General features: G+C 39.3%; 1 protein-coding gene and 1 long non-coding RNA gene across 4 annotated transcripts in view; one reads left to right on the top strand and one right to left on the bottom strand.

Moving 5' to 3' along the window:
* Positions 1-22056, top strand: part of cd276 (CD276 molecule) — a 122064-nt gene that overhangs the window by 57991 nt on the left and 42017 nt on the right. For 2 of the 3 annotated variants that reach the window (XM_048169200.1, XM_048169201.1), the window contains exons 3-4: positions 16826-16960; positions 21726-21779. In XM_048169200.1, the coding sequence (XP_048025157.1) occupies positions 16826-16960; positions 21726-21779 (189 nt within the window). Of the gene's footprint in view, positions 1-14421; positions 15038-15986; positions 16020-16825; positions 16961-21725; positions 21780-22056 lie in introns of all 3 variants that reach the window. The other variant, XR_007181688.1, reaches the window with a different exon arrangement.
* Positions 7274-13424, bottom strand: LOC125254547. The gene is made up of 4 exons (XR_007181689.1): positions 13208-13424; positions 11163-11245; positions 9144-9183; positions 7274-7857 (listed from the first exon to the last, which is right to left on the bottom strand). It is a non-coding gene; the product is annotated as an uncharacterized LOC125254547 (long non-coding RNA).

Here is a 22056-nt window from a genome sequence, read left to right as displayed (position 1 = left end):
GTTGGGTTGTTTTAACCCAGCGATTGGGTTGTTTTAACCCAGCGAACGGGTTGTTTTAACCCAGAGATTGGGTTGTTTTAACCCAGTGAACGGCTTGTTTTAGCCCAGCGATTGGGCTGTTTTAACCCAGCGATTGTGTTTTTTTAACCCAGCGATTGGGCTGTTTTAACCCAGCGATTGGGCTGTTTTAGCCCAGTGATTGGGCTGTTTTAACCCAGCGATTGTGTTTTTTTAACCCAGCGATTGGGCTGTTTTAACCCAGTGATTGGGTTGTTTTAGCCCAGTGATTGGGCTGTTTTAACCCAGCGATTGTGTTTTTTTTAACCCAGCGATTGGGCTGTTTTAACCCAGCGAACGGGTTGTTTTAACCCAGCGATTGGGCTGTTTTAACCCAGCGATTGTGTTTTTTTAACCCAGCGATTGGGCTGTTTTAACCCAGCGAACGGGTTGTTTTAACCCAGCGATTGGGCTGTTTTAACCCAGCGATTGTGTTTTTTTAACCCAGCGATTGGGCTGTTTTAACCCAGTGATTGGGTTGTTTTAGCCCAGTGATTGGGCTGTTTTAACCCAGCGATTGTGTTTTTTTAACCCAGCGATTGTGTTTTTTTAACCCAGCGATTGGGCTGTTTTAACCCAGCGAACGGGTTGTTTTAACTCAGCGATTGGGCTGTTTTAACCCAGCGATTGTGTTTTTTTAACCCAGCGATTGGGCTGTTTTAACCCAGCGAACGGGTTGTTTTAACCCAGCGATTGGGTTGTTTTAACTCAGCGATTGGGTTGTTTTAACTCAACGATTGGGTTGTTTTAACCCAGCGAACCGGTTGTTTTAACCCATAGGTTGGGTTGTTTTAACCCAGAGGTTCTGTTGTTTTAACTCAGCGATTGGGTTGTTTTAACCCAGCGATTGGGTTGTTTTAACCCAGAGGTTGGGTTGTTTTAACCCAGAGGTTGGGTTGTTTTAACCCAGCGATTGGGTTGTTTTAACCCAGCGAACGGGTTGTTTTAACCCAGAGGTTGGGTTGTTTTAACCCAGTGAACGGCTTGTTTTAGCCCAGCGATTGGGCTGTTTTAACCCAGCGATTGTGTTTTTTTAACCCAGCGATTGGGCTGTTTTAACCCAGCGATTGGGCTGTTTTAGCCCAGTGATTGGGCTGTTTTAACCCAGCGATTGTGTTTTTTTAACCCAGCGATTGGGCTGTTTTAACCCAGTGATTGGGTTGTTTTAGCCCAGTGATTGGGCTGTTTTAACCCAGCGATTGTGTTTTTTTAACCCAGCGATTGGGCTGTTTTAACCCAGCGAACGGGTTGTTTTAACCCAGCGATTGGGCTGTTTTAACCCAGCGATTGTGTTTTTTTAACCCAGCGATTGGGCTGTTTTAACCCAGCGAACGGGTTGTTTTAACCCAGTGATTGGGCTGTTTTAACCCAGCGATTGTGTTTTTTTAACCCAGCGATTGGGCTGTTTTAACCCAGTGAATGGGCTGTTTTAACCCAGCGATTGTGTTGTTTTAACCTACCTTTTGGGTTGTTTTAACCCAGCGATTGGGCTGTTTTAACCCAGCGAATGGGCTGTTTTAACCCAGCGATTGGGCTGTTTTAACCTAGCGATTGGGTTGTTTTAACCCAGCGAACGAGTTGTTTTAGCCCAGCGTTTGGGTTGTTTTAACCCAGTGATTGGGCTGTTTTAACCCAGTGAATGGGCTGTTTTAACCCAGCGATTGTGTTTTTTTAACCCAGTGATTGGGTTGTTTTAGCCCAGTGATTGGGCTGTTTTAACCCAGCGATTGTGTTTTTTTAACCCAGCGATTGGGCTGTTTTAACCCAGCGAACGGGTTGTTTTAACCCAGCGATTGGGCTGTTTTAACCCAGCGATTGTGTTTTTTTAACCCAGCGATTGGGCTGTTTTAACCCAGCGAACGGGTTGTTTTAACCCAGCGATTGGGTTGTTTTAACTCAGCGATTGGGTTGTTTTAACTCAACGATTGGGTTGTTTTAACCCAGCGAACCGGTTGTTTTAACCCATAGGTTGGGTTGTTTTAACCCAGAGGTTCTGTTGTTTTAACTCAGCGATTGGGTTGTTTTAACCCAGCGATTGGGTTGTTTTAACCCAGAGGTTGGGTTGTTTTAACCCAGAGGTTGGGTTGTTTTAACCCAGCGATTGGGCTGTTTTAACCCAGCGATTGGGCTGTTTTAGCCCAGTGATTGGGCTGTTTTAACCCAGCGATTGTGTTTTTTTAACCCAGCGATTGGGCTGTTTTAACCCAGTGATTGGGTTGTTTTAGCCCAGTGATTGGGCTGTTTTAACCCAGCGATTGTGTTTTTTTAACCCAGCGATTGGGCTGTTTTAACCCAGCGAACGGGTTGTTTTAACCCAGCGATTGGGCTGTTTTAACCCAGCGATTGTGTTTTTTTAACCCAGCGATTGGGCTGTTTTAACCCAGCGAACGGGTTGTTTTAACCCAGCGATTGGGCTGTTTTAACCCAGCGATTGTGTTTTTTTAACCCAGCGATTGGGCTGTTTTAACCCAGTGATTGGGTTGTTTTAGCCCAGTGATTGGGCTGTTTTAACCCAGCGATTGTGTTTTTTTAACCCAGCGATTGGGCTGTTTTAACCCAGCGAACGGGTTGTTTTAACCCAGCGATTGGGCTGTTTTAACCCAGCGATTGTGTTTTTTTAACCCAGCGATTGGGCTGTTTTAACCCAGCGAACGGGTTGTTTTAACCCAGCGATTGGGTTGTTTTAACTCAGCGATTGGGTTGTTTTAACTCAACGATTGGGTTGTTTTAACCCAGCGAACCGGTTGTTTTAACCCATAGGTTGGGTTGTTTTAACCCAGAGGTTCTGTTGTTTTAACTCAGCGATTGGGTTGTTTTAACCCAGCGATTGGGTTGTTTTAACCCAGAGGTTGGGTTGTTTTAACCCAGAGGTTCTGTTGTTTTAACCCAGCGATTGGGTTGTTTTAACCCAGCGAACGGGTTGTTTTAACCCAGAGGTTGGGTTGTTTTAACCCAGTGAACGGCTTGTTTTAGCCCAGCGATTGGGCTGTTTTAACCCAGCGATTGTGTTTTTTTAACCCAGCGATTGGGCTGTTTTAACCCAGCGATTGGGCTGTTTTAACCCAGTGAATGGGCTGTTTTAACCCAGCGACTGTGTTTTTTTAACCCAGTGAATGGGCTGTTTTAACCCAGCGACTGTGTTTTTTTTAACCCATAGGTTGGGTTGTTTTAACCCAGTGATTGGGCTGTTTTAACCCTGCGATTGGGCTGTTTTAACCCAGCGAATGGGCTGTTTTAACCCAGCGATTGGGCTGTTTTAACCCAGCGAATGGGCTGTTTTAACCCAGCGATTGTGTTTTTTTAACCCAGCGATTGGGCTGTTTTAACCCAGCGAACGGGTTGTTTTAACCCAGCGATTGGGCTGTTTTAACCCAGCGATTGTGTTTTTTTAACCCAGCGATTGGGCTGTTTTAACCCAGCGAACGGGTTGTTTTAACCCAGCGATTGGGCTGTTTTAACCCAGCGATTGTGTTTTTTTAACCCAGCGATTGGGCTGTTTTAACCCAGCGAACGGGTTGTTTTAACCCAGCGATTGGGCTGTTTTAACCCAGCGATTGTGTTTTTTTAACCCAGCGATTGGGCTGTTTTAACCCAGCGAACGGGTTGTTTTAACCCAGCGATTGGGCTGTTTTAACCCAGCGATTGTGTTTTTTTAACCCAGCGATTGGGCTGTTTTAACCCAGTGATTGGGTTGTTTTAGCCCAGTGATTGGGCTGTTTTAACCCAGCGATTGTGTTTTTTTAACCCAGCGATTGGGCTGTTTTAACCCAGCGAACGGGTTGTTTTAACCCAGCGATTGGGCTGTTTTAACCCAGCGATTGTGTTTTTTTAACCCAGCGATTGGGCTGTTTTAACCCAGCGAACGGGTTGTTTTAACCCAGCGATTGGGTTGTTTTAACTCAGCGATTGGGTTGTTTTAACTCAACGATTGGGTTGTTTTAACCCAGCGAACCGGTTGTTTTAACCCATAGGTTGGGTTGTTTTAACCCAGAGGTTCTGTTGTTTTAACTCAGCGATTGGGTTGTTTTAACCCAGCGATTGGGTTGTTTTAACCCAGAGGTTGGGTTGTTTTAACCCAGAGGTTCTGTTGTTTTAACCCAGCGATTGGGTTGTTTTAACCCAGCGAACGGGTTGTTTTAACCCAGAGGTTGGGTTGTTTTAACCCAGTGAACGGCTTGTTTTAGCCCAGCGATTGGGCTGTTTTAACCCAGCGATTGTGTTTTTTTAACCCAGCGATTGGGCTGTTTTAACCCAGCGATTGGGCTGTTTTAACCCAGTGAATGGGCTGTTTTAACCCAGCGACTGTGTTTTTTTAACCCAGTGAATGGGCTGTTTTAACCCAGCGACTGTGTTTTTTTTAACCCATAGGTTGGGTTGTTTTAACCCAGTGATTGGGCTGTTTTAACCCTGCGATTGGGCTGTTTTAACCCAGCGAATGGGCTGTTTTAACCCAGCGATTGGGCTGTTTTAACCCAGCGAATGGGCTGTTTTAACCCAGCGATTGGGCTGTTTTAACCCAGCGATTGGGTTGTTTTAACTCAGCGATTGGGTTGTTTTAACCCAGCGAACGGGTTGTTTTAACCCAGAGGTTGGGTTGTTTTAACTCAGCGATTGGGCTGTTTTAACCCAGCGAACGGGTTGTTTTAACCCAGCGATTGGGCTGTTTTAACCCAGCGATTGGGTTGTTTTAACTCAGCGATTGGGTTGTTTTAACCCAGCGAACGGGTTGTTTTAACCCAGAGGTTGGGTTGTTTTAACTCAGTGATTGGGTTGTTTTAACCCAGCGAACGGGTTGTTTTAACCCAGCGAACGGGTTATTTTAACCCAGAGGTTGGGTTGTTTTAACTCAGCGATTGGGTTGTTTTAACTCAGCGATTGGGTTGTTTTAACTCAGTGATTGGGTTGTTATAATTCAGTGGTTGGGTTAAATGTTTGCCCAATGTGCTGGGCAGTTTTATTTAACCCAACTATTTTAAAAAAAATACTTTATGGCTGGCTTAAAATAGACCAAATATAGGTTGGAAATTAGAAATCAGACACAGTACAGTAACAGTAATTTTTAAACAGTAGGTGAGTTAAATAAAACTGCCGCTATTGCTGGGTTTGTCCATTTTCAACCCAACTTGGGTTGTTTTTAACCCAGCATTTTTTTTGTACTCTTTTTAAAAGTATACTAAAGTTCACTGTTTTCACAAGGGAAACAAACAGAGTAAAGTTTTGATAGTGTTTACAGTGTCTAGATCAAGTTTTTGCTGTGAAGAGCAGTGGTGTTTCAGAAAGCATGTTGTTTGTTGAATCAGAAGCGGTGTCGAGGGTTAAAGATGAGTGTCTCTTCTAAGAGCTAACAAGCCCTTCATATTCTCTGCTATAAAGTGATTCAGTCAAACTCACAGAAAGAAGAAGTGTCTCTAGCCAAATATGCTGATCTGACAAAAGAACAGAGGTGCATTTGGCCACATCTTCATCTTTACTCCTCCTCTCTCACACATTTTATCAAGAAAACAAAAACAATGTTGAAGCAAAACAGCGATCATCTTCCGCTCATTGTGATGAATGCTTGACGTCAGACTCGAACCCAGAGTCATTTATTCAATCCGAATCCCTCTGAAGGGAAGAAATCAAATCTTCGCCCGTCTCATGTCGTCCTGTTTAGCTAATCCCTGTCCTCTGACATTTCTGGCTCGGCGTCTTTGCGATTACATTTATTGTTATTATTGCTAATCAGAATTCATGGAGATCCCTTAGTGGGCTTGTTGGAGGGGAGGACAATAAATAGATGGATAAATAAAAATGAATAATCTTTCAAATGTCAGGGAGCTCCGGGAGCGGAGATGGCAGTGTTTTCAGATGTGTTTTGGGAGGACACGCATTTGTCTCGGTGTTGATAGTGAGGTGTTGTGTGAGGTGATAACAGACAGCTGGACTTTCTCAACACACGCTCATTGGAAAACGTGCCCCACCAACATTTTTTGCTCCAAAAACATACCCATACATACAATTCACTGCAGCTTAAAAGTTACCTATAATGCTCCTTTCACAAGATGTAATATAAGTCTCTGGTGTCCCCAGAATGTGTCTGTGAAGTTTCAGTTCAAAGATCATTTATTATAGCTTGTCAAATTTGCCTCTATTTGGGTGTGAGCAAAAACACGCCGTTTCTGTGTGTGTCCCTTTAAATGCAAATGAGCTGCTGCTCCCGCCCCCTTTCCAGAAGAGGGCGGAGCTTTAACAGCTCAACAACAACAAAGCTGGAGAATCTCACGCAGCCAAAATGACGAAAGTGTTCAGCCTTACATTGTTCAAACCGGAGTCGACACTGATGGAGAGACTCAGGAAGAAGTTACAACTTTTAGAGTGAAACTGGACGTTTCTGAATGGTTAGTGGATAAATTGATGTAGTTGCTGTGGAGTTGATTCAACTCATCCACTAGCATGTGCCGTCATGTTCATCTTTTGTGTTGAATTGACCCTCGTTTGTGAAGCAGTCCGGCGTAAAATGACGGCATGTCAACAACACTCTACTACAACAACTCTTCCTCTTCTCTAAAGCAGCCCAACATGGCCCCGCCCCCTTTGTTGTGTGTTCTCGGGGGCGGGGTTTATGTAAATTTTACGGTTTGTGATGTCACCAACCCAGGAAGAAGCTCGTTGTAGTCCCTACCAGCCGTTTAAAAAGCGATATCTGTAAAAGGAAATATCTCTCTTTGCATTGAACTTTGAGCGTCGTAACTTTGCAGATGTTGTTTATCATCAAACAGCAACATTACACACTAACTAAAGTTAAAAAGTAAAATCATAATCAACCACCCCTTTAAATGAACACTAGAGGCAGCAAAACAACAATTTTTATTCCTTTTCACACAAATTATGATGACCAGAACAGATTATTAATTAATAAAGACTTATGCTGCATCCCAATTCGCATACTATCCATCCTAAATAGTATTCAAAATTACAATAAATGTGTCCCAAATCGTTGTATGTTGAAATTATTATTTTAAAGATACCCAGATGGTCTATTATTTCCAGTCAGAATTCGAAGTGCAGATCCACTAATGTTTCCAACATTGTACATTAGAAATACAAACCAAATAAAATAACTACAAACATGGTGCAAGAACTCTGATTGGTTTATTGCAGGTTAAACCCAAAACACACCCATGACTCATTAAGAGAATAGGGACAACCCTTTTAGACCATGCACCTGTCGCGCCGACCATTTTTTCAGTCGTTAAAACTAGCAAAAGTGGATTCAGACACGCCATAAGTGCACCTGTGCTTCGCTTAGATCATTAAAACAGGGCCCTAAGTCTATTTTACGCTCTTCAAATACAAAAAACGTTATGGATATAGTGTTTAGTGAGTAAAGAAAACGATGTACATACTCAAACATGAGTTCTTTATTTACTCTTTCATTGGAAACAAACAGAGATCTCTAAACTCCCTAAATGGAGGCGGGCGGAGTTATGAGGTTTGAGGAGCCAATGAACTTAGTCGCAAAACCTCTTTTTAAATGCTTCTTATTGGTTAGATATTTGTAAAACCCACATACAGACGTAAAGGATGACCAATAGCATTAATTTTACTAAACAAAAATGACAAAATACAGAGATATACAAGTTTTCGGCCCAACGGCACAATGATTCTTCATTTATTTGTACTTATTTTTTGGAACTTGATAATTTTCCACGGCACACCTGACAGCCTGGCACAGTGGTTGGGAAACACTGGCTTAAAGGGATTGTTCACCCAAAAATGATCGTTCTGCCATCATTTCCTCCTCCTCATATCGCTCCAAACCTGTAAGAGACACAAAAGAAGATATGTTTTTGTCCATATAATGACAGTCGATAATAAACTTTGGACTCCATTGAGAAAAAAATACATGAGTGTGAGTAAATGATGAGTGAACTATTCCTTTAAGTACAGTACCAAAATATTTAAGTTTTTGAACGCTGTTCCCTGGAAACAGAAGTCTTTTCTTCCCTATTGTGCCGTATATCTGAGAGAATCGCTTCCCAAACAAGAACAAATGTAGGGCGGGGCTTGATTTTGTCTGTGGGGAATTGATTGGATGGTTGTGGTTTGCTATTGGTGGATCTCATGTGAGTGACAGGTTGCCCCGCCCTCATCATCAGAGAAGAGAAGAGATGCTGCAAGAGGAAAATATTCTGATTCAAGATTACCAGAACATGAATTTAAATGTTGATAATCATTTATAATAAACACTTCAATATTCCATAAAAAACTGTCCATTTTGATTTCATGGTGACTTTAATCCCATTTATATTTTGTTATAAAAGCACATTAGGATGCGGGTTTGATGTCATTAATGGTTCTTGTGTATCACATGACCAATCATGCAGTCACGAGGGGAAGATTATCACCGAACGCGCCTGAGATCTGTGCTTCTCGGAAGAAGGAGGTGAATAAATGATGGCAACATTTTGGCTCACCTCTCGCCCCGTCTGACTGTCTCAGTCTAACCTGTCTTGTATTCGGCTCAGTTTGTATTCGGCCCATAAGGCCCGGCTGCTTCTGTTCACCGCGAGCATCAGCAACACATTTGCAGCAACACACCTTGCTATTGTGGTGCGGCGACTCTCTCTGTGATCGGTAAAAGGAGAGAGCGAGAGCTTTGATCAGCGTATCGGGAGAGAAGAGCAGAGGTTAGGCCGGGAGGTGTTTGAACTCTTTATTCCAGGAGATGAAAGCAGAGCAACAGTGGAAAATCCCGCAGAAGTGGAGCTGCTCTGTTCGGTCTGACCCGTGAGTGGAGGGGCGGAGCCTGCAGCTCCCTCGGTCGCCATGGGAGACGCCGGAATGTAAACAAATGCGGTAATCGAGTAATATAGAAGCGAATGGATGGTCACTTCTGATCTGAGTTCAGTGAGGTTCACTAAACTGCAGCACTGGAACATATTGTTCTGAACGCAAGCGATATAAAATACTCATGTGCGTCTGGCCCACAGCATCCAGACACTTGAGAAACTGTTAGAGGTGAGAGCCAAGATGAACGTACGTCCTTGTGTGTCTTTGGCAACTGAGAAAGAGAGCGAGATAGAAGGAGATGAATAAGGGCTTACAGAGGAAGATGATGGGTGATGAGAGACATTTGGGATATATCTATAAGAGAGGGAAACAAAATCACATCATCAAACAATAGTAAGAGAGAAATATGAGCCTACAGGCCTTAAGGGACAACAGCGCTGAAATGGGAGACTTTTACAACATTTATCTTCATCAGGACTCCTTCACCCAGAGAGAGAGAGAGAACAGATAGAGAGAGAGAAGTTCACTTATTTGGATCAGATAGCAGTGCATGTAAGGAAAAATGTAACCTAGTTTTAGTAAATACACTACCAGTCAAAAGTTTGGAATATTTAACATTTTTGAGAAGTCTCTTCTGTTCACCAAGGCTGCATTTATTTGATCAAAAATACAGTAAAAACAGTAATATTGTGAAATATTACTACAATATATAAGAGTTGTTTTGTGTTTGAATATATTGTAAAATGTAATTTATTCTTGTCACGTTAAAGCTGAATTTTCAATGTTTCTTGCTGTTTTAATTTTAATGTATTTCAGTTTGTTTTATTTATTTTTTTATTAATTAATTAATTTATTTATTTATTTATTTATTTATTTATTTTTTTATTTTATTTTATTTTATTTTATTTTATTTTATTTTATTTTATTTTATTTTATTTTATTTTATTTTATTTTATTTTATTTTATTTTGTTTTGTTTTATTTTATTATTTTGCAGTCCCTATTCTTCTAGTGGCAGTTTCTTGGCTGTTGTAGATTATTGTAGATAGATTATTATTTTATTTTATTTTATTTTATTTTATTTTATTTTATTTTATTTTATTTTATTTTATTTTATTTTGTTATGTTTTGTTTTATTTTATTATTTTGCAGTCCCTATTCTTCTAGTGGCAGTTTCTTGGCTGTTGTAGATTATTTTATTTTATTTTATTTTATTTTATTTTATTTTATTTTATTTTATTTTATTTTATTTTATTTTATTTTATTTTATTTTATTTTATTTTATTTTATTTTATTTTATTTTATTTTATTTTATTATTTTGCAGTCCCTATTCTTCTAGTTTCTTGGCTGTTGTAGATAATTGTAGATAGATTATGTTATTTTTTTATTTTATTTTATTTATTTTATTTTATTTTATTTTATTTTATTTTATTTTATTTATTTTATTTTATTTTATTTTATTTTATTTTATTTTATTTTATTTTATTTTATTTTATTTTATTTTATTATTTTGCGGTCCCTATTCTTCTAGTGGCAGTTTCTTGGCTGTTGTAGATTATTGTAGATAGATTATTTTATTTTATTTTATTTTATTTTATTTTATTTTATTTTATTTTATTTTATTTTATTTTTGCAGTCCCTATTCTTCTAGTGGCAGTTTCTTGGCTGTTGTAGATTATTGTAGATAGATTTGTTTGTTTTATTTATTTTTTATTTTATTTATTTTATTTCATTTCATTATTTAATTTTATTTAATTTTGTTTTATTATTTTATTTTATTTCATTTTACACAGTCCCTATTCATCCAGTGGCAGTTTCTTGGCTGTTGTAGATTATTTTATTTTATTTTATTTTATTTTATTTTATTTTATTTTATTTTATTTTATTTTATTTTATTTTATTTTATTTTATTTTATTTTATTTTATTATTTTGCAGTCCCTATTCTTCTAGTGGCAGTTGCTTGACTGTTGTAGATTATTGTAGATAGATTTGTTTGTTTTATTTTTTCATTATTATTATTTTAGCTTGGCTGTTGTAGATTATAATAGATGCCCTCTTTTTTAAGATTATTAAAAGTTACATAATTCCCCTACCTATACTTTGGCACATCAACATGCCTGCAAGGCCCAAAAACGTGATGTGATAAGATTAGGCATCGCTCCGGGTGTTGAGACACAGTCAGAGCAGAACAGTGTTCACGTCATCCCGTTCTGTCCTATCAACATGATGTTTTACCTCGGTTCACAAGAGATCAAGATAAATTGGATCCGTACAGTTAGGAAATAAGCATCTGCTCATGTGGTAATTTAGTATGATTTAAACTTTCTCTGACCTTCGTTAATGAGCAGCGAGCGAGACTGATGCGTCTCCTGGAGGTCTGTGTGGAGGACCACACCACACTTTCACCATGTTCAGCTGATATGGCACAGAAATAAAGAAATAAACAGAAGTGAGTTTAATCAGCTGTCTTATTAACCTTTAGAAGACGGTTTTAAACACATGGCGTGTGATCCTGTAGTGCTGCACACTTTCTCTTCAGCAGGTTTCTCTGCTCTTCTACAAATTATAACAGATCTGGCTGCCTCCGTCTCCTGTATCTGTGGCTTCTTTCTCTCGGGCCGCATCAATACATCGATATATATCCTCTGTCAGCGCTGCCGTCCGGTGCATATCATCGCTGTGCCTGTCTGTGAGTTACCAGGGGAAATAAGCCCAGATTTCGCAGTGCTTTACTATGTTATTGACTTTTTTCGGCATGTTTGAACTGATACTTACATGGATCGCACTCAAAGACATTAATATAGTACCAGCTGTCGTATTGATTTTTAAGCATACGCGATTACTATCCGTCACATTTGTGTCCAGCCTATTTTTATCTTTTGGCTCCAAGGAGGATTTTGATATTTTTTCTCATTAACTCTCATTATTTTCACAATCGCCCACCTTCAAGTTCAAGAGCCATTCAAGAGCGAAGTTACAAGAAAGACCACTTTTAATGTGACTTATTTTATACTTATTTTTAATTTTAATTTATTTTATGTAGTTTGTTTATTATTTTCTATTTTATTATTTAAATTTTTCATTATTTTATTTTAATTTAATTTAATTTGTATTTTAGGTTAAGAGTCATTAAAGAGCAAAATTACAAAAGCCACTTTTAATGTTTATTTTTATTTAATTTTTAATATATTTTAAAATGTTATTTTGTTTTGTTTTATTTAATTATTTATTTATTTATCCATATCATTATTTAAATTTTTAATGTAGTTTTATTTAATTGAATTTTAATTTATTTTGTTTTGTTTATTTTCTGTTTTATTATTTACCTTTATTTCATTATTTGATTTTAATTTAATTTATTTAGTTTTATTTATTTTGCATTTTATTTCATTTCCCCTCATTTATTTTCAGTCACCCACCTTAAAGTTCAAGAGCAAAGTAAGAAAATACCACTATTAATGTATCATTATTTTATTTCATTATGTTAATTTATATCCTTTTATTTTGTTTATTTTCTATTGTGTTGTTTCATTTCATTTCATTTTTTTTGTTATTTTATATATTTTCTATTTTATTATTTAACTTTATTTCATTATTTAATTTTAATTTAATTTATTGTGTTTTATTTATTTTCTATTTTATTTCATTTCTCCTGATTTAATTTCAGTCACCCACCTTAAAGTTTAAGAGCAAAGTTACAAAAAAAGGCCACTTTTAATGTGTAATATTTATCTTATTTTATTTTTTATTTTATTTTTATATATATATTTTTTTTGTTTTGTTTTATTTATTTTGTATATTATTATTGAACTTTTTATTATTTAATTGTTTTTTTTTTAATTATTATTTTATTTCTCATTTATTTTCACAGTGGCCCACCTTCAAGTTCAAGAGCCATTCAAGAGCAAAGCTACACTTGTAATCTGTCAGACACCGGGCCGCGTTCAGCTCTTTTTCAGCATCAGACCTAATGAATAAGAAACTTTTTCTGAAGGCTTTCTTGCTGTTTACAAAAACTGACAGCTTGAAGGAGCAGAGTGGGATCTGCGAGGCTTTTGCGATATTAGTCCTGGTTTCATCTGCTCACGGCTCACCAAATGCAGGGTAATACGTGAAACGGTTTCAGTTGGAAACACAACAGGCTCGTACACATGGGCCTAAAAGCATCTGTTGTGTGCTGGTTTACCGCGGCAGATACTGAACCCTGCTGCTGAAAACAGCTAATGAGGAGCACCGGTGCTGCCAGCCAAATCTGTGATCTCGCCTGTAAATGAGCGTTTTATTTGTGTTGTGTTGGTGCGCTCAAACACCGGCCGCTCGCTTCCTTTTCTAGTCGACTGTTTTCGGCACAGAAAGGGAACAATGATGCATCCTGACCTCTTTTTGGCTCGGTGTTATCGTTCCGTCCTTCGAGCCGCAGCTCCAATGCTCCAGGTGATTTGTCATTTCCCCACTGTACGCCAGCTCTTCTTTTGACTTTGTTTTTCAATTATCCAGGTGGAGTGTGCGGCGCCATATTGTGTTTGCGCTCTTAGTGCTGCTTAGCTTTTCTCTCGTTCTGTCTGTTTTCCTCTCATCTCCTTCACGTTTATGCCTCAGGGGAATTTGGAGGCTGTAATATCTCTGTCTCTGTATCACTGTCCAGTTTACTTTCCTCTGCCGTTCATACATTGGCTGAATCGTTTCTGTTTGTCCTGTGCGATCTGATGGACGGTTATCCAGCTGAAAGCAGAGTAGTCTTGTAGTGAACTTGATAAACAATAAAATAAATAAAACACAGTGGTGACAACATAACACAGTCTTTAGATAGTCATCTGGGAGCCTGTAAAGAGGTAAGAAATCACATGAGGCCCAGGACGGCGCTGGTTTTAAGATGAACTGTGCCGAGAGGAAATTCCGCAGGGATTCGATCGAAAGGACGGAATCCTTACTGTACTTTAATGGGAATCATAACAATTCTGATTCCACTTATACTGCTATATATATATATATATATATATATATATATATATACATAAATAATAATAATAATCAGTATTTTGTAATGATTGGGTTGATTGTGCACAGGTGTATCTTGTCTGGTCATTAGTCCTTGTGTATTTAAACCCTCAAACCTTGTTTGCCATATCTCTTGGTTAAGTATTGTCCCTGTACCATTGTTGGTAAGCTCCATGTTTGTTGTCCTTGTTTTGCCATGCCAAGCTAAGCTCTTTGTTTTGTATCTTGTTTATGTTTGTTGGATTTAAATAAACTGCACTTGGGTTCGTCAAGACTTGCCTCCAGTGGAATACTTGACCACCAACTATGAACCCAGCAGTTGCCCTCCTTCATCTGTGCCAAAGGAATCGTCCCCTCGAGCATTATGTCCAGGAATTTTGTGAACTCTCTCACCTGGTAAAACTTTAATGATGTGGCCCTCAAGGACATTTTTAGAGTGGGTCTCAATGAATCCATTTGTTCACGTCTTCCTGGGGGTAAGATACAATGGTCCCTGGTGGGATATATCGATCATGCCCTGTTATTGAGTGGTTCTTCATTTACTGTGGGAATTGTGGATGAGGGGCTCCACAATCTCACAGCGCACACCACAGCCACCACAACAGAGAGTTTCCACAACAGAGAGTCCCGACCGTCATGTGGAGAGTTATCCATGTCATGCCTGCCCAGCCAGAGACGGTTCCCGTCATGCCTGCCCAGCCAGAGACTGTTCACGTCATTCCTGTCCAGCCAGACTCTTCACGTCACTCCTGTCCAGCCAGACTGTTCATGTCATTCCTGCCCAGCCAGAGACTCTTCACTTCATGCCTGCCCAGCCAGAGACTGTTCATGTCATTCCTGCCCAGCCAGAGACTCTTCACGTCATGCCTGTCCAGCCAGACTCTTCACGTCATGCCTGCCCAGCCAGAGACTGTTCACGTCATTCCTGTCCAGCCAGACTCTTCACGTCACTCCTGTCCAGCCAGACTGTTCATGTCATTCCTGCCCAGCCAGAGACTCTTCACTTCATGCCTGCCCAGCCAGAGACTGTTCATGTCATTCCTGCCCAGCCAGAGACTCTTCACGTCATGCCTGTCCAGCCAGACTGTTCATGTCATTCCTGCCCAGCCAGAGACTCTTCACTTCATGCCTGCCCAGCCAGAGACTGTTCATGTCATTCCTGCCCAGCCAGAGACTCTTCACGTCATGCCTGTCCAGCCAGACTCTTCACGTCATGCCTGCCCAGCCAGAGACTCTTCACGTCATGCCTGTCCAGCCAGAGACTCTTCACATCATGCCTGCCCAGCCAGAGACTGTTCACGTCATGCCTGCCCAGCCAGAGACTCTTCACGTCATGCCTGCCCAGCCAGAGACTGTTCACGTCATGCCTGCCCAGCCAGACTCTTCACATCATGCCTGCCCAGCCAGAGACTGTTCACGTCATGCCTGCCCAGCCAGAGACTCTTCACGTCATGCCTGCCCAGCCAGAGACTGTTCACGTCATGCCTGCCCAGCCAGAGACTGTTCACGTCATGCCTGCCCAGCCAGAGACTGTTCACGTAATGCCTGCCCAGCCAGAGACTGTTCACGTCATGCCTGCCCAGCCAGAGACTGTTCACGTCATGCCTGCCCAGCCAGAGACTGTTCACGTAATGCCTGCCCAGCCAGGGACTCTTCACGTCATGCCTGCCCAGCCAGAGACTGTTCACGTCATGACTGCCCAGCCAGAGACTCTTCACGTCATGCCTGCCCAGCCAGAGACTCTTCGCGTCATGCATGCTCAGTTAGACACTTTTCACGTCATGCCTGCCAAGCCTGCACTGCAAAAAAATGCTTTTCTTACTTAGATTTTTTGTTCCCAGTCCAAATATTTAAAAATTCTTAAATCTGAAATGGTAAAAATTGTCTTGTTTTCAGAAAAAATAAGTGAAATTAAGTGAGTTTTTCCTTAAAACAAGCAAAGTAATCTGCCAATGGGGTAAGCAAAATTGCCTGCCAAGCCTTAGTCTCTTCAAGTCATGCGTGCCACGTCTGCCACACCTGAGTCTCTTCACAAGATGGCTGCCATGCCTAAGCCTTCAGCCAAGATGGCCGCCACGCTAGAATCTTCAGAGAATGTAGCACTGGTCCATATCCTGTTCCCCTGCATGGGCCTGGCCCACCATCCCTCCTCAAAGACCGCCTCCGCTCCACCACCCTCCTGGGGGAATCTGTAACATCTAGTTTTAGTTTTGTTTCATGATCATGTTTTATTTTGAAGCCATGCCAAGCCAAGCCAAGTTTTTGTTTTGTATTTTGTTTGTTTGTTGTATTTAAATAAACTGCAATTGGGTTTGTCAAGACTTGATTACACATTTTCTATTTTTTATTTTATTTTATTACTATACTTTACTATACTAGTGAAAAAAAAAAAATTAAATCAAGATAAATTGCATTCAATATTAAGACTTGTTTTTAAAAATATATATCTTAAATTGGGTTAATTTTACTTACCAAAATTTTCAATTACAAAGAAACGGCAAGTAACACACTGAAGATTAGTGCTTAAATAGTTATTTCACACTAAATTAGGAGGAAGCTAAATGTGTAAAAATACTGGGTTTGTGTGATATTTTGTTCAACATTTATTTGAATTAAAAGTTGTTAAAAGACTGAACATGCCCTGTAATTGTTGTTGATAAAAGATAAATGAAAGCTATTTTTCGGTTTTAACTTTTAACTTTAAATAGGTATAATTACTGTTTTTATTCTTCCATTTAATTACAGTATTGGATTATCTTAGAAGGAAAAAAATAACTTCTTGACTCAATAAAAAAAAAAAAAGGTTCTATAAAAGAAGAAATGTCTTGCATAATACTTTTATGTTTAATGATTATTTTAACTTGACCGCCTCCAGTGGAATACTTGACCGGCCTTCTCTCCTCCAGTGGACACAATGAGAGCTAAACTGTTGTTGATTCTACTATGTTTCTCTGTATCTGTCTTTCTTGCTCACAGTCTGTCATTCTCTGTCTCTAGGCCAAAATCTGGTGTTTCCTCCGGTGGCTCTGTGGGTGACGGTGGGTCTGGCCGTGTGTTTGCTGGGTTTGCTCATCGCGCTCGCTGCCGTCTGCCGCAGGAAGATCCAGGAGAGCTGTGAGGAGATGAGAGCTGGTAAGGACTCTTCCTACTGAGTATGTACTCATCAACAAGACCCGGCCTTCAATCACTTCTTAAGGCTTTCTCTTAGGCTTCCCGTGAAGATATCAGATAATAACAGTCTCTGGATCCTGATCTCCTCTTAACCTGTTCACCTGGATGTGTGCAGCTGAGTTTCTCCAGTCTCAGTCTCAGATGACATGGCCACTACTTTCTGTTATTGTCTGTTAAGCACCCTTAAACCATCCTTTAATCAACTGTGATTGGACGCTCAAACATCAGTCAAACTTCATGCCATTAGTGACAGTTCTGGCTACACCAATCCATTTTTTAATACTAGTCACCATTCAGTATACTGTGACCAAACACATCATTCATTCATTCTTTATATATATATATATATATATATATATATATATATATATATATATATATATATATATATATATATATATATATAGACAGACACACAGATAGACAGATAGATATATTTTATTTTAGACATTTATTGTAGGCGGTAGGTCCCTCACACAGGAATAATCATATTTTGAGGGTCAGTCTGTGGGATAATGTTCAGATAATAACTGTATATATTCAACAGTCTGAAGTGAATATTGTTGTTTTCTGCATGGCTCAGTCTCTTCTCTGAAAGCTGGAGAGAGCGGCGCGGCGGGTGATAATTCACAGGGAAGACCCACAGCTCTGCCATGTCTGAGCAGAATGCTAAAAGCCAGACAGCGTTTAGAACAGAGTCTCTCACTGCCAAAGCCGTCTCTCCTCCAGTGCTGCTGGAAGTTCATTAGCGCCGGCTAGATAATTAGTTGCGCCGTGTAACTAGGGACTGCAGAACTTGGAGGTTGAAATGACAGGAAGAAAGAATGATGGGTGGACAGAGAAGAACTGGCGGAGAGATAGAGATGGGTTCTGCAATCATGTGAAGAAAAAAACGAGGTGGCTGGAACGAAAGAACATTGCTTTCCAGCATCACACCAGCTGTAATGAGTTCTATGTGTGGAGCAGGAGACATTTAAATAAAGGTCACTTCTGCGTTGCTCAGACCCCTGGGCTTTTAAAAATACATCTGCAACTGGCTTATTTCACGGAGGAAAGAAAGAGTAAATATCCAGCTGTATAACTGCAGCAAACAGTGAAATGGAATGGAGTGAACACACTAACGCCGGCCAGCGTATCAGTGCCAGATAGTCCAGACCAAATCAGCTGTTCTTTCTCCAGTAACCCGTGCAGGAATTCTGGAATAAGATTCAGTGAACGGGTCAGCAACCTGTTGAAGTAATTGAGTCGTTGAGTGAGTCAGATACTCCACGCTCCCACTCCACTCCTGCTCTTCTCACATTCACTGCCACTCAGGAGGCTTTTTAACCTCTCAGTCCAAATTTGGCACTGTAATTAATTACACTTTTTAATTTCTGGTTCTTACTTGAGAACTTGGTGCTGTTGCAACCTTTTCAGATTTGCAAAATTATATATTGCTTTATTTATTTTATTAAAACATGTATTAATGAATTAATTGCATGTAAATAATAAACAAATAAATATAAATATTTATGTATAAATATATAAAATAAAATTATGTATATAACTCAAATTGTTGCATTTAATAGCTTCAATAATATTCATTATATTTATTAATACATTAATTAGTTGAATAATAAATACATGTAATATTTATTTATTTATATGAAAAATTATATTTAATAAATTCATTAATATTAATTAATTATTTGTTTTAATAATCATATATATGTATGTATACTTTTTTATTATTTTTTTAGATAATTTTTGTTAATTTTCTTTTTTTTAAACATTTTGGGTGTTATTTACTTATTTGGATATTATTTTTATATTTTCTGTTTTCATTATATATATATACATACATATATATACATACATACTATATATATTTTTTTTGTTAGTTTTGTTTGTTTGTTTTTTACAGTGTATATATACGTATTTTATATATGCATATAATGAAAACAGAAAATATAAAAATAAAATATAAAATCTAATATATATATATATATATATATATATATATATATATATATATATATATATATATATATATATATATATATATATAAATATATATATAAGAGAGATCCACCGATATATCGGGCAATAGGGCTGGGCGATATATCGCATGCGACGCATTTCGTCAGTAAAGCCGGTTCCCTGATTACCGCTAAATCGCCATCACCTGCTTTCAAATGGAGCGGCATTTAATAGACAGAGCCGTAGATCACTGATAAGCCACGCAATATCACGTTCATATCGCAGATGAATCGCCTTCGATAATGAACGCGATATTTGCGTGGCTTATCAGTGAACTACGGCTCTGTCTGTTAAATGGCGCTCCATTTGAAAGCAGGTGATGGCGATTTAGCGGCAATCAGGGAACCGGCTTTACTGACGAAATGCGCGTGAGAATCGCATGCGATATATCGCCCAGCCCTATCGGGCAATAATCAGTATCGGCCAATAAAAGCAAATTTTCACACTATCAGCCAGTAGTTTAAAAACAGTTGATAGTCAGGGCTGATGTATCCTGTCAATCAAAAGAGGGCTGGAAAATGCACTGAATTTGTGCTTTGAGTAAAGAAAATGCTAAGAAACCAGTTTGATGTTCAATATTAATAGTTATTATATGAATTAATAATATTCAGAAAGTTAAGAAATATTCATTTGATCTTCAGAATGTAGTTAATGTGTGTTAATATTAATTTGAGTAATGTGTTTGTTTATAACTGATAGCAGTTACTCTGAAACAAGTTGATGAAATGGAGAGAATAAAGTTATTATTTGCATTTATTTCAAAATATAATAATTAATTAATTAAAAATAATAAAATTTAATTATTAATTATAATTAAATTAATCATTAATTAAAAAGAAGGTATAAAAGGCAGAACCCCCAAACTATTGGTATCACTCTCAATCAAATTTAGTATTATTTGAGTCAGATTAACCCAAAACGGCTTTCAGACCAACTAAACAAATGGATTCGCACCAAAGCGCCGATGTGAACCGTCCCATCATTCCCTGTTCAGTTGCCGTGTGAGAGTGTTAGAGGAGCTTCCGATGCAATGAAAGGCTGAGCTCTTGTGAAGAAGGGCCTAATTGATGCTGTCTGCTCCGCTATCGCTGCGGCTTCAGTGCCGGAGATCGGTCTGGACACTCCTCGCCTCAGACTCCACAGAGGAGGTCAGTCAGAGTCTTCAGCGACCAACTCATTTTTCTTGGCTGTCATAATGTGTGTGGAGAGGTTGAGGGGGATCCTAACTAGAATGAGCAGCTTGTGAGATTGGGCTGTTAGCTGGGATATCGGGCTGGAGAGCCACCGCGGAGGGAAATCAACAATGTACATTTGCTCTTTTATTTCATTTCTTGGTGCCTGCTTCACTCTTGGCTCAACCTTCACTCAATTTAATCATCTCCTTTTCTCTTTTGACCCAACCTTTTCATGGATTTATCCCACAAAATACTAGTAGACACATAATATTTTCAAGTAATCAATGTGAATGATCGGAAACCCTCTGTTTGGGCTTGATAACCGTATTTACTAGCAGGTGTGAGTCTCGAATTGAAGCAGCTCAAAAATGGCCTATTATGTATTGTATGGTCATGCAGGATCAGAAGCAGGAAAACTGTTTTTGGGTTTGACAATTGTGATGTCTAGAGGACTGGATCAGAGCATCTCCAAAACTGCAGCTCTTGTGGGGTGTTCCCGGTCTGCAGTGGTCAGTATCTATCAAAAGTGGTCCGTGAACCGGCAACAGGTTCACGGACGGCCGAGGCTCAGTGAAGGCTGGCCCGTGTGGTCCAATCCAACAGACGAGCTCCTGTAGCTCAAATTGCTCCAGAAGTTAATGTTGGTTCTGATAGAAAGGTGTCAGAATACACAGTGCATCACAGTTTGTTGCGTATGGAGCAGCAGACCCATGCTGACCCCTGTCCACCGCCGAAACAGCCAACAGTGGACATGAGAGCAACTTTGGGTCCTGCCATCCATGTGGATCTTACTTTGACATGTACCACCTACCTAAGCATTGTTGCAGACCATGTACACCCTTTCATGGAAACGGTATTCCCTGGTGGCTGTGGCCTCTTTCAGCAGGATAATGCTCCTGACACAAAGCAGAAATGGTTCAGGAATGGTTTGAGGAGCACAACAACGAGTTTGAGGTGTTGACTTGGCCTCCAAATTCCCCAGATCTCAATCCAATCGAGCATCTGTGGGATGTGCTGAACAAACAAGTCCGACCCATGGAGGATCCACCTCACAACTTACAGGACTTGAAGGATCTGCTGCTAACATCTTGGTCCAGATACCACAGCACACCTTCAGGGGTCTTGAGGAGTCCATGCCTCGACGGGTCAGAGCTGTTTTGGCAGCAAAAAGGGGACCAACACAATATTAGGAAGGTGGTCATAATGTTACCCCTGATCAGTGTATAGCATATCATTTGCACATAACAAAATAATTAAATAAAAAACTTCATTTATTGTCATAATTGTCTTTTTTATTGTCTACATGATCTGTTTGTCAACACTGAAGTAGCTTGTGACTAGCTGTATCTCATAAAGCTTGATCTTTTCACATGGATTTCCCTCTGCAAGGTTGAATGTTGGCAAATTTGTATTATCAGATGTTCCTGAACTGTGTTTTCCTCAGTATGTGTGAATTCATGACTGTGCATAATGTGACAGCTGAAACTGCATTTGTATTTGTACTTCCCTCTGATCTGTTTTTCTCTTTACAGAGGAAGAAGCCAAAGAACTTGAGGAAGCCAAAGAACTAGAAGAAGCCAAGTCAGGTCAGTTACTTAAAATATTGTATGTATACATGTACAGAATAACAGTTCAAATACACTTCAAGAACAAACTGGTGTGACTTCATTTCGAACTAAATTAGAAGTTAGTTTGGAGTTCGAAACGGCTTTCCGGGAAAGTTTGCTCTGGCTGGTAAGCGTCTTTGAACTCCCATTGGTCGGTGCTGATGATGTAATAGGTGGGTGTGGTTCTGGGGCTCCTCCTACTTTCACAGTTAATTCTTCTGTTCAGTCTGTTGAGGTCAGATGTGAGTAAAAACAT

The sequence above is a fragment of the Megalobrama amblycephala genome, linkage group LG19, assembly GCF_018812025.1.
Source record: "Megalobrama amblycephala isolate DHTTF-2021 linkage group LG19, ASM1881202v1, whole genome shotgun sequence".
Classification (NCBI taxonomy): domain Eukaryota; kingdom Metazoa; phylum Chordata; class Actinopteri; order Cypriniformes; family Xenocyprididae; genus Megalobrama; species Megalobrama amblycephala.
Note: the sequence above shows the minus strand (reverse complement) of the source record. Positions and strands in the feature narration are given on the sequence as shown.